The sequence below is a fragment of the Mauremys mutica genome, chromosome 1 (assembly GCF_020497125.1).
Source record: "Mauremys mutica isolate MM-2020 ecotype Southern chromosome 1, ASM2049712v1, whole genome shotgun sequence".
NCBI lineage: Eukaryota > Metazoa > Chordata > Testudines > Geoemydidae > Mauremys > Mauremys mutica.
The window spans coordinates 331,357,868-331,370,927 of record NC_059072.1 but is presented as its reverse complement, the minus strand read 5'-3'; the positions used below and the strand labels follow the sequence as shown (position 1 = coordinate 331,370,927).

General features: G+C 39.2%; 1 protein-coding gene across 1 annotated transcript; it reads right to left on the bottom strand.

Annotated features, from left to right (window-relative positions):
* Positions 1–3,903: 3,903 nt before the first annotated feature.
* On the bottom strand, positions 3,904–11,794 carry LOC123345315 (stromelysin-1-like). Its single transcript, XM_044982102.1, has 10 exons — positions 11,666–11,794; positions 10,367–10,611; positions 10,106–10,254; positions 8,789–8,914; positions 8,140–8,301; positions 7,797–7,953; positions 5,949–6,082; positions 5,132–5,291; positions 4,589–4,689; positions 3,904–4,017 (listed from the first exon to the last, which is right to left on the bottom strand). Exons 1-10 carry the CDS (start codon positions 11,762–11,764, stop codon positions 3,917–3,919), a joined length of 1,434 nt encoding a protein of 477 aa, XP_044838037.1. The 5' UTR covers positions 11,765–11,794; the 3' UTR covers positions 3,904–3,916.
* Positions 11,795–13,060: the final 1,266 nt, after the last annotated feature.

Here is a 13,060-nt window from a genome sequence, read left to right as displayed (position 1 = left end):
ATCACAGTCACACACTTTGTTTGCCACTACACTTCACAGATATCCCCAGATTTGTAGACATTCCAGGGAATTGACAGGAAATATGAGCCACGCTCTCTATCTATTACTCCCTCTGGAATACCCACTGCATGGAAAAGAAGATCACTGTCATCTCTCTGAGATCTGGATAACCTTCTGTGAGCCTGCGTCTACACTTACTGACGTGATATCTCCTTTCCATACATCCCTAACCCAAAATCATTCCCAAACAACCCCAGTAGGGGCCACTTGTCTTCTCCCATTCCTCCTCCACTCCATTTGACTCTAACCTCCTGACAGCTTCTCCAGTAAAACATAGCTGCACCTTTCCCTATCACATCCTCAAAGCCCTTCCTGAGCTGGTCTGCAAAGCTGAAATTTGATGAGTTGTTTAGGAAAATGTAAAACATTGTAAAATGTTGACATTTAACTTGTTGGCGTTAGGCTTCAGAGATAATCTCTATTGAGCCAAATGACAGCAAAAAATTTCTTTTAGCGCTATTGCTTCTATCTATAATTATATTCAGACAGGTTATTATATTATATTCTGCACTGGGTTCCATCTGGAAGGTCTTCACCAGCAGCATGGCCAGAAAAGGAATTTTAATTAAAACTTCAACCATATAGACAGTGAAGGGGCCACCAAAGCATTCAGGAATGGCATATTGGCCAATACTGGATCAACCAGACACATTCCTTCTATAGGGGAGAATATACAGTGTGAATCCCTGGCCCAACTCATGTCAGTGGCAAAACTTCTATTAACTTCACTGGGGCCAGGATTTCATCCTTAATAGTGAGCACTTTTGAAAATCAAAATGGTTATTCAATTCATGTTCTAGTTTTTATTTTTCTTGTTTCTACGATGAATGTAGACATAATTTAACATTGCCATTAACAGATGCATTTGATCGTCAGCACAAACACAATAGACCAAGGGTCGGCAACCTTTCAGAAGTGGTGTGCCGAGTCTTCATATATTCACTCTAATTTAAGGTTTCACATGGCAGTAATACATTTTAACATTTTTAGAAGGTCTCTTTCTATAAGTCTATAATATATAACTAAACTATTGTTGTATGTAAAGTAAATAAGGGTTTTTAAATGTTTAGGAAGCTTCCTTTAAAATTAAGTTAAAATGCAGAGCCCCCCAGACCGGTGGCCAGGACCCAGGCAGTGAGAGTGCCACTGAAAATCAGCTCGTGTGCCGCCTTTGGCACGTGTGACATAGGTTGCCTACCCCTGCAATAGACAAAGGAAAAATACTATTTTATGTTGGGTTTTTAAAAGCTTTTTGGTTGTTGCAGTAAATCATCTTGCAAATGAATGTTTGAATGGACAAAGGTGCAAAATAAGGCCAACCTTTTTAACAGTGAGGGTGTGTTACCCCTGGAACAGTTTACAAAGGTCAATGCACCATCAGCTGGTGTCTTTAATTCAATGACTGGATGTCTTTATCAAAGGTCTGGCCTAATTCAGCCACAAGTTATTGCACTTAATAGTGCTCAGTTATGTAGTAGGAAACATAATTCCCTCTGCTGCAGCATAAACTGGGTAAAACACTATGGCCTGTGTTATGTAGGAGGTCAGACTAGACGATCACAGTGGTTTTGCATCCAAGGATCACATTAGCCCTTTTAGCCAAAACGTCACATTGGGAGCTCATGTTCAGTTGACTATCTGCTCCCATTTCCCAAAATCTTTTTTAAAGTCACTGCTTTCTAGGATAAAGTCCTAGGAATATAGACTACATTCTTTGTTCCAACATGTATATCTTTACATTTAGCCATATTAAAACATATGTTGTTTGCTTGCTCCCTGCTTACCAAGCGAACCAGATCACTCTGAATCAGTGACTGGTCCCCTTCATAATTTCCCACTCTCCCAATATTGGTGTCATCTGCAAACTTAATCAGGGATGATTCTATGTTTTCTTCCAGGTCATCGATAAAAAAAAGTTAAATAGCATAGGACCAAGAACCGATCTCTGAGAGACCCCACGAGCTTGAAGAGATTGGAGGGCTGTTTGAAGGCCAGACATGGGAGTTCTGGCAAGATTTCCTTCAGGAGGTGGTTTCCATGGAGTATGGGTTATAACTGTTTGATGATACCCATTTGGGTTCCAGGCCTTGTCTACACTGCCTCTTTACAGTGAGAAACTTTCTCACTCAGGGGAGTGAAAAAATATCCCCCCAAGTGATGCAAGTTTCAGCACTGTAAAGTGGCAGTGTAGACAGTGCACCAGTGCTGGGCACTGTACTCCTAGCACTGGTAGCTATTCCCCTTGTGGGGGTGGGTTTTTTACAGTATTGGGAGAGCTCTCTCCCAGGCCTGGTGCTGTGACTACACAGACACATTAAACCCAATGTGGGGTGGTTGGTGACAACTGTGGGTGTGCAGGTGGAGAGGCTAAGTATATTACATCAACACAATTACCTTTATCCACTAAACTAGTAATCCCATCAAAGTGAGGTATCAAATTAGTTTGATACTAGCTATTTTCCATAAACCCATGTTGATTGGCGTTAATTATATTACACTCCTTTAATTCTTTATTAACCTAGTCCTACATCAGCCACTCCATCAGCTTGCCTGGGATCAATGTCCGACTGAGAGGACTATGATTATCCAGATCATCCCATTTATCCTTTTTAAATATTGGCACTTCTTGAGCTTTCTTTCAGTCTTCTGAAACTGTTAGTGTTCCAAGACTTATTGAAAATCGACATTCATGGTCCAGTGACCACCTCAACCAGCTCTTTTAAAACTCAAGTGATCTGGGCCCACTGATTTAAAATGTTTAACTTTAGTAGGTGCTGTTTAACATTCTCCTGAGATACTAGTGTAATGGAAAGAGTGTTATTATACGTTAGGACTACATTGTCTGTGTTTTCCCAAATATAGAACATACATTTTGATTGAATACTTCTGCCTTTTCTGCATAAGTATTGATAATTCTACCCATCTAGTAATGGGCCAATACCATTGTTAGGATTCCTTTAGTTCCAAAAATATTTTTAAAAACTCCTTATTGTCCTTAATTTTGCTGGCCATAGATCACTTCTTGTGTCCCTTTGCTTCTTTTATCAATTTTCTATAATTCCTACTTTCTGATTTATATTCATTAATATCAACCTCTCCTTTTTTCCATTTGTTATATATATAATTTTTATATCTCCCTTCACTTCCCCTCTAAACCAGGTGGTTTTTTTGTTGTTGTTTTTTTTAACCAATCGTCCTTCTTCCTCACCTATGGTATTCTGGTATTTGGCTATCTAGTAAAGTGTTCTTAATCAACCCCCAATTATCTTTCTCATTTTTGTGATTAAATGCTTCCTCCTAGCTGATCGGGCTCATAATTGTTTTCAGCTTTCTGAAATTGGTCCTTTTAAAGCACTGGAGATATATATATTACTGGTCTGGACGTTATTCTATTTGTATATTATAAATTACTGGACGTTATTCTATTTGCATATTATAAATGTGATCAAGTCCTCAGCATTTGTACCTAAGATACCATTCATTTTTAGTTCTATGAATCAGTTCCTCTTTACCTGTCAGGATGAAATCTAATATAGAATTCCCATGTTGGATGCAACACTTTTTGAGTTAGGAAATTATCATCTTTTGCAAGTAAATACATCATCTGGCAAATAACTACAAAATCTCTATATATGATACATATTTATTTACATATACACATATTCATGCTAAGTATTGCATTTCTATTATTTACAGAACTGCAGATTGTACAATAGCTATAGTTTGACTAGTGGACGTACACTGAAACCTGCAGAATCCTGACTACATATTTTAGAAATTAATTAATGAAAAGTAATCCCTGGTGTATTTACAGTATTGTTTACTTCTTTTATACATCATCCAGGACTTCATGTTCTTAGCATGGAAACCAGAAGTTAGTCTTTAGGACACGAGTAGCTTTCTTGGCAATAGGATCAAACTCAAACTGCCGTGATCCACGAAAGAAATAGAAGAACGCTAGGAATAAAAGCAAGTTGAATTACTATATTGCACTAATAAATATTAAGCTGTTACAATAAAGTTTGCAATGGGCTAGAAAAGACTATCTGAGCCACCCAGTCTAGCAATTTCCAGAACTATTCTATCTAAATAATATCCTATCTGACATAATCTCAGCACAGTAACTTTACTGTCTTAGGGCCAGACTGTGATATCCTTATTCATGCTGAGCAATACCTTACTTCACAAGTGGTTCCATTGACTTCAGTGGAACTACTTATGGTGTAAGGTACAATGCAGCATGAGTAAGGGTTACCCAATCTGTCCCTTAGTACTGATCTTTTCCTAGCACTGTGCAAACATTAATTGACTTTCAACACACCTCGGGATGTATTTTTATCCCTACTGTACAGATAGGGAAACTGAAGCACAGAAAGGTTAAGTCACTTGTCCAAGCCACAGAGGAAGTACCGGAGCCAGGATTAGCATGCAGATGTTTCTGGCTCTCAGTCCTATGCATCCCATTTAAACATGTCTCTTATCACTTCTGAACCATTTAACGCTTCTTTACCTGAGAGTTTCCACTTACTTTTATACTGGAAAACAGCATCAATCTTCCCATTAATTCCTGGAAATTCATCTTTTATCAGCTTTGGCTTCTTGTCCATGGACTGTCTTCTTTCATCATAACTGAGGAAAGTTAAAAACAATATGAAGACAATTAAAAATAAGCCAAATGCCATGTAAGCCAGCCCCACTCTTTACAGAGAGCCCGTTAGCAGTGAACTAAGTGTAACCCACACACCTTCTGGGTGTGGTGTTCTGGCCCTTTTAATATAATTAGGAATTATTGTTTGCTTTAAAACGTGCAGTAAAGCTTTAGATGTCTTTTTTCTATGGCAGTAAAATAATTTAAGCAGAACTTTATGTATCTTTAAAAGAACTGTTTCACCTGACTTTAAAGAATATTATTTTTCTACAGGCAGTGGTGACAGTGTAAGAGACTGGCTACCCAGTGTGCTACTAAAACATCATAAGGCAAATTAAGGGTACAGTTATTGGTGATGTGGGTTTTGTTTGCTCAGTGGTCCCTATTACCTCATACTCAAGAATGTTGAACATGAAATCTTACCTCCAATACTTGTTAGACACAAAGTAGTATGTTTTTCTTTTAATTGCATTATAAAGAGCTGCATCAATTTTCTTCACACCCTTAGGGAAGCCCAAATCATGGATTTTCTTTGGGTATCCAGACAGTATAGTATCTCCTTTGACAACCCAGAATTCATTTCCTATCAAGAAAAGTTGTTGAAAACTTTTTGCCCAGGAACTTCTGTTGAAAATTATATTCCTGTGGCTACAGTAAACAATGGACCATCGCCTTCTGTTGTATTTTAAACACACTTGGCAAAATCCATCCCTCATGTAACTCTTCTGAATAAATTTGTGCTACTATTTTTAATTTAGACAAATAGTTCTATAGAAAAAAGTGCCATTTCACATTTCCTTGGATAGAGCTTGATTTGTTAGGGAAATTTAGCTTCGTTAACACTAATCAAATAAGTGACATGCATTTTGATGCTGAGTGTGGTCTTTGTTAGCAATTTAATTGCAAAACAATACCAGTAAATTGGATTAGATCAGAGTTCATGAAATCCCATTAAAAGAGTACAAGGTTCAATTTCCTTAACTACACCTCTACCCCGATATAACGTGACCCTATATAACACGAATTTGGATATAACGCGGTAAAGCAGCACTCCCAGGGGGCGGGGCTGCCCGCTCCGGCAGATCAAAGCAATTTCGATATAACGTGGCTTCACCTATAACACGTAAGTTTTTTTAGCTCCCGGGAACAGTGTTATATCGGGGTAGAGGTGTATTTTCAAAGCGGGTAAATTCCATTTGTGTCACAAGTAAGAAGAACATAGAGAAATTCCGATGCTTACCTTTAAAAAGAAATGTTTCATCTCTGTCTGTAATTTCATAGGCAGCATCCAAGCCAGATGGCAGAGGTGACCAGAATGAAGATATTAAATTAAAGTCAACTTCTCTGCTTGTAGGGTGTTTGCGCCAGAAGTACCTGATCCAAATACAGTACAACTTGCATATTCAATCATATCTTTATACATAACAATATGTGCCATTCTAACCATAGCAATAAGAGTTTACAACTTCTACAGCCCAGAGAGTATTCTATATTGGCACACAAAGAAATTCCATTGCTCCCAAATCATGTCTTCTATGCATTTACTTAGATTTTGTACTTTTGAATCACTTAGGACTAAAACCGGCCTTTACCACTGATGTTAGAGAGGGTTCCCTGGCATGGAACTAATGCAGTTCTGCTACACGAAAGGCAAATGGGACTCAGTTCTGCAGCACACTACTGACAAAGGGAGGTGGTAGAGTTGGGTGAGACTAGAGGATTCCCACTTCCCCCAGGTGTCTCCCCAAGACCTACTCCCACATACCCGTGCTAGGCTCTGGGCTGAGGATTTTCCACTGAGAGAATTTATTGCTGGATAAATCGCTGGATTTCAGGGAAAGCAGATTTCACAATACTTATTTGCCTGCTCTCCTGGCATTAGTATATTTTGACTGTCAGAATACAACATTATAAACTCCTTCAGACTGTGAAGTCTTTAGGCAGAAGCATCTTACACCATTGTGCAGCACTGAACACATGATAAAATATACGATGGTATTCGGTTTCATTATCCGAAATCATTGTTGCAAGGGTGTGCATGTGGACTTGGTATTTGGGATGGCAAATTTTCAAAGTTTAGAAAGCTGCAGTTAAAAATGGATAAATGGCTAACTTCAGTGTCCCAAATAATGGGTTCAGAGTCCAAAACTGAATTCTCCTGAATTCTGAATGTTGGGACCTGTTCTAATTTAGCCATGTCTTTTAAGGCACTAACTCTCTCCCTGTCTTCTCTGCATCCCATCCCTCTTCCTCTACCTCCATTTTCTTAATGCAACCAGATCTGTCTCTTAACCCATTAATACTTACCTCTATCCTTTTCCCAACCCCCTTTTCCTACCATACCATATCCCACGTCTCCACTAGGACTTCCTTTTATCCCACTTTCCTCTTTATGAGTCCTACGAACCCACAATCTATTGTCTTTAATCCCTTGAGAGCACCTTAGTATTAGTGATTTTCCATGGAGGAATGCTTCAGCTTTGGCACACTCACTGCTAGTCTCTGGTCAGTTGTTTTAATCAATGGATTGTCCTGGGAATACTGCAGAACCCAAGTACCCAAGTAAAACTTGCCAGTGTTAGATGTCATGATAGAGTCCAACATATAGAGGTCACAATGATGAAGTCAGAATTTGTCAACAGTTACCACAATCTTATCTAAATTTGACAAGTTTTCTCCTATGGTTAGAATTGGAAATAAATGTGGCAAGTGTGTGTTGCTGTTATTATTATTATTAGGGTTTATCATTTGCATCGTGGTAGTACCAAGGATCCCAGCTATGTATCCTGTTGTGCTAGGTACTGCATAAATAACCAGAACAGAAAGATGGCCCCTGACCCAAAGAGCTTACAGTCTAAGGAAATATCCCTTAATGATCACCTCTGTGCAGGTAAGTAGGAGGTCTGTTGGTACTTGGGAAGAAAGATTAGTAATATTTATCTGAACCTTATTTGAACATAATAAAAGGTATTGGTCTGACTAACATGCTGGACAAAATTTGGAATGTTTCTTATTTTTCCAAACTATTGTGCCATTAAAGGAAGATTGAAGCAAAAGATATGATGTTGCTTTAAGACAGTCAGCTTACTTGTCTTTAAAGAACATTATTTCTCCACGGAAAGTGGTGACAGCATCGAAAGTCAGATTAGAGCCACAAGTGTTTGGTGGTAGAGGTTCTGTTGGCTCCATGGGTTCTATGGAGACAGTAGATTCTGTTGGATCTTCAGGGGGGTTAGATGAAGGTCCTAGGGGAAACAGTTTAGAGAAGAAATTAAAACTAGTATTTGATATTATAAAATTCAGATAACTTCAGTGGATCTGTCATTTTTATTCAAGTTATAGTTAATATAACCATTCAACATGGATTTCATTAAAAGTTATTTGAACTTGTTAGAGGCTATAAACATTGAGCATTAATAATGTTTGATTACCATAGAGGTATTGAATGCCATTAATATCATCCTGATGAAGACGGAAAGCCTTGGAATCAGAGTATCTATAAACTGGGTACATCAGTGAATCAGGGTGTCTAGAATGGAAGAGTCCCAGTGAATGGCCAAACTCATGCGCAGCCACGAAAAACAAGTTGGAACCTAAAACCAGCAAACAAAATGTATAAAAGAAAGTTAAGTCTTTTCATGTTCTTGCCCATCAATGTGAAGTACAAGCCAGCCAATTGCACTCAATGCAATAGAGGTTTTTAGTGCTTATAGTAAACTCAGATGTAGTTGAAATACAACTAGGTACAACGAAAATACATTGAAGCACATCAAAAGCGCAAAGGTGCAGTGCTTGTAGGTCTGATCCAGCATGAAACAACTCCAGCAGAAATCAATGTGGGTGAAGGAGTCCAGATGTTGTGATGCCGTTGGAAAACTGGGGCCTGAGGAAGCTAATTATGTGGGATGGTTTTCAAAAGTGCTGAAATCCTAACTTTGTTGGGAGCTGTTGGTTGTCCAACACTTCTGAAAATCAGCCACTCAGGTATCTAACTATGGATTTAGGAGTCAAACTTTAAGTACCTCATTTTGAAAATCCTACCAAGCCCCGGTATGTAATATTAAGAGTTGTATTACATACCCTGTGAGCCTTTGGTCCAGTCTTCATCCTCATCAAAGTGAGCATCTCCACCAATACCATTGCCAGGTGCGTAGGCATGAGCAACCGTCCCACCAGGACCATCAAACGGATTGAAATCGTTGTGAACTAAGAATGGTACAAGGTGCAATAGAACTTTTTGTGAGTTTACAACACTCCAAATTTCTCTGACATGCAATTTTGACAACCCCATTATTTGTTAATTTTTACTGAAACCGGAAAATTTTGACTTTCTAGTAGATCTGCAGACACTAAACAATTGGAAATGATACAAAAATCTGTCCCAATGGAAGAGAGATCATGAAGCAGTGGGAATTGAGTAAGGATTGGAGATGGGCATGAATGCAGGTACAATGGCTTGGTGGGAGGAGAAATAAAAAGGAAAGGAAGGTAAATAAAAATAATGGCAAGCTATTGTACAGCTTGTATTTATACAGTTGAACCACAAGACAGTATGTGAGAAACCAAAATAATCACGTATCAGAGGGGTAGCTGTGTTAGTCTGGATCTGTAAAAAGCAACAAAGAGTCCTGTGGCACCTTATAGACTAACAGATGTATTGGAGCATTAGCTTCGTGGGTTATGCTCCAATACATCTGTTAGTCTATAAGGTGCCACAGGACTCTTTGTTGCTTTTTACAAAATAATCACATGACCTTTTATTGTTCCCTCCACCATCCTCCACTACTTTCTGTTCTCTTTACCCACTGCATCATGTCTAATTATGATCCTGCTACCTCCTATGCACATAGAAGAGAGCTTTGGGGGGAGAAATCTCCCTGAGGATCCACCCACATCATCCCAGTAGGGGGTGTAGTTTGCCCTCCTCCACCACAGAAAAGCCCCAGAGGAGGAGCCAGCCCCAAGCACTGAGCTCTGTGGACCTTATTTAACAAAGCACTTTAACCTGTGCTTATCTTTAAGCATTTGAGTAGTCCCAGTGACTCACATGGAACTACAGTCATGAGTAAAACTATGAGTGAGACCCACAAGCCCTGATTCTGTGCAGATGTCTGCCCAGGCTGAACATTATACACTATGCACAGTCCCATTGAACTACACACAGTGTGTAAAGTTATGTACAGATATAAATCTTTGCAGTATCAGCGCCTTATAAACTCTTTGGGGTGGGGACTGTGTTTTTGTGTGTGATTGTATAATGCCTTGCACAATGGGATCCCCATCCTAATACAAATGATAATAATGAATAATAATTTCAGGAAAAATCATTCACAGACCTCTGGATGGTAATATTTACAATGATTATATATAGGTAGATAAATAGATAGATATATTTACCTCTGGCTGCAAAGGAGATCAATATATCTGCATCACCTCTGTCAACCCGGGTAAATGTCAATGGGATCACATTGCTCCAGACTGTAAAAGCTTTCTTGATGGCTGCATCTACATCAACTTGGGCCATGTCTGGTGTATAGTTCAAAATCCTTTCAAATATAATATAGAGAAACAGCTGAGTTCTTTACAATATTTATCATCTACTTGGAGCAACTTGTTTCCCTTTAATTCAAGAAAACCCCTCTACTACTGCATGGTTACCTGTATGTTAGATTCTTTTTTCCCCATTTTGGTTGTCCTGCAAAGGTGGAGAAATCAGCAACATCAGGGACTCCACACCGGGGTTTCTGCATCACCTCCAAAGTGTTAGAATCCAATTTCCCAGTCACCTCCAATCCGATGAATTCCTGCATTTCTTTGATTTTGTTGACTATGGGACTATCACTTTTCCATCTTAAAACAGGCTTCTCATCTGTCTTAAAGCTGTAGTAATTTTCCAGGTACTTCTGATGAAACAAATATATTATAAGACACTAGGTTCTTTTTTAGATCTTGGAAAATAATATTAAATATTACGACATGAGATCTACCCTGGGCTTCTGCTGCTTGTTCCCCCTCTGTGTCTCAGGAACTCACTTTGTTTAGAAACTTTGTAAACTGAAATTAGTTCTCATTTTCCATTTATATTAATACCTTGACATTATCTTGTTGTGAGATAATGTGGCTACAAGAGTTCTGCATGAATGTTTTGCAATTGTACAATAGGATTAATGCTCAGAACACATTCAGAATAAACATTTGCCCTGTAAATGGAACATTTTGTGACAAAACACCTTAGACTTACTCTCTGTTCTAGCACTCCATGCAGTATTTAAAGACAGACAATGATAGATGTTTGAAGAACATGATTGAAAGCATGAGTTGCCAATAGCATTACATTTTATCATGTGCAAAGATTCAGACAAAATGAAGATCCTGATCCTACAACCACTTATGCATGAGAATATCTTTACTCCCCTGAGAAGCCCCAAGTGAGCCAAAAAGATTACTTGTGTGTAAAGTTATTCACATGTTTAAATGTTTGTGGTATCAGGCCCTAAACGGGTGCACTTTAATTTTAAAATGCTTCCCACAAAACAATGTAAAACAAAATAATAATAAGATGCTTCCGGGCAAATTTCTATGGTTCATGATGACAGCGCTGAATTATTCTTCAGAAATATTGCCTCACTTTGAGCATTACACATTCATTAAAACAGCACCCAAGACAAATACTTCCCAAGCTTTTGAAACCAAGCGCCCCCTCAGGAAAATGAAACAAGTCCTATCCACCCTTCTACCCCACTATTTTAGAAGGGCAGCCTTGGGGAACCTTTCACGGACAGTGTGTCACACCCCTCCGGGAGGGCATACTTCTATTCTTTGGGAAATACTGAACCAGACTATTCACCCCATCAGCATGTATAGGGTCAGATCCTCAGCTGGTGTAAATCAGTATAGCTACATTAACTTCAATTAACTCCAGCTCAGGATCTGGTCCTTTGTGTCTGCAATCATTACCTGAACAAGCTTCGTATCTTCTTCCGCTTTCCTTTTTGGATCTATAGGAAAAGCACAAGATGCGGCACATAGTAACAGCAGAAACGGAAGGTTCTTCATTCTTTTGCTTCTATGTCTTGTCTTGATGAAGATCTCAATCTCCGCCCGCTACATACAAGTGTCTCACATATCCCTGTTTATATAGTATTTGTGTGCTTCATAAAGTCACGTGTAGCCTGACTCACAGTTTAGAACAGCCTCCAGTTACCAACAGAAGATATGCAAACACTGGTTTAGGCATGAAAAGCTTGACAGATTTCATGTGAACTGCCTCCCATCCCACTCCGCCCCTTTGCAAATTTTGCAATCGGACAATATGATTAATGCTCAGGAAATAGGATGATATTCCTTTCCTTTATAAATCCACTGTTTCTTCAGGTAAGAAAAACGTTATTTTAGCTACTTAAAAAAATCCAGCCTTGAGCCTCAGAACATTTATAAATGTCTTTAACTTTAAGCATCTGAACAGTCCCATTAACTTGAAACCTCTCAGGTGCTCAAAGGTAAGCACAGATGCAAGTCTTTGCAGAATTGTGGCCTCTAATAAGAAACAAAATGAAACCTTGGCAGGTTCCAGTTTTTTTGTAGACAACTGAAACAAGTGTCTTCTACAGTCACATGTATTTTGGGAGAAATCTCATTGTTAATATAGTGCCATATTCTGCTCACTTTACCCATTGGAATAGTTCTTGTGCTGTAAGACACTGAAAAAGCAGTGCTGACTATTTGCATCACTTCCAGGTTATCTTTAATAAAGTTCTTAGCTCATTGCTCCTGCCTGTACTACCGAGCAACAAACCCATGCAGCAATTACAACTTGATTCTCAGGCCTGGTTAAGGTAAACTGACTGCAGGAATTGGGGATGGGGTAAAGGACTGTTGCACCACCACCTTAATTCTGGAGACAGTGAAGGAAAAGAACAATAAAAGCTAGAACACTCCTTAGGAGTTGCTCTATCTTACACTGTGCTGAACATGGTATAGAATAGCAGGAGTGAACTGTGCTCTGACTATATCTCCTCCTTCAACATGTCCCTCCATAATCTACCACTACACCCCTGGTGCTCCCTTACACTGGCGGCTGTTAGCAGGGTGATATGGGAATGTCCTGCTGACTCTATCCTACCAGAATCTCCCTTATGCCAGGGGTGATTCCCAAATGGTCAGTTCGGCCTGCTTTGTGGCCCTGGTATACCAGCAAAGCCAGAGTACTGAGCCACCACAGAGCTCAGAATCCGGGCCTAGCCCTTATGCTTTGGATAATATGTTCCCCACTATTGTCAGGAAGCTTTCTCTCTGCTTCATATGGTGCATGAACCAATCAGCATCAGCATCCTGGATATTGGACATGAGGCC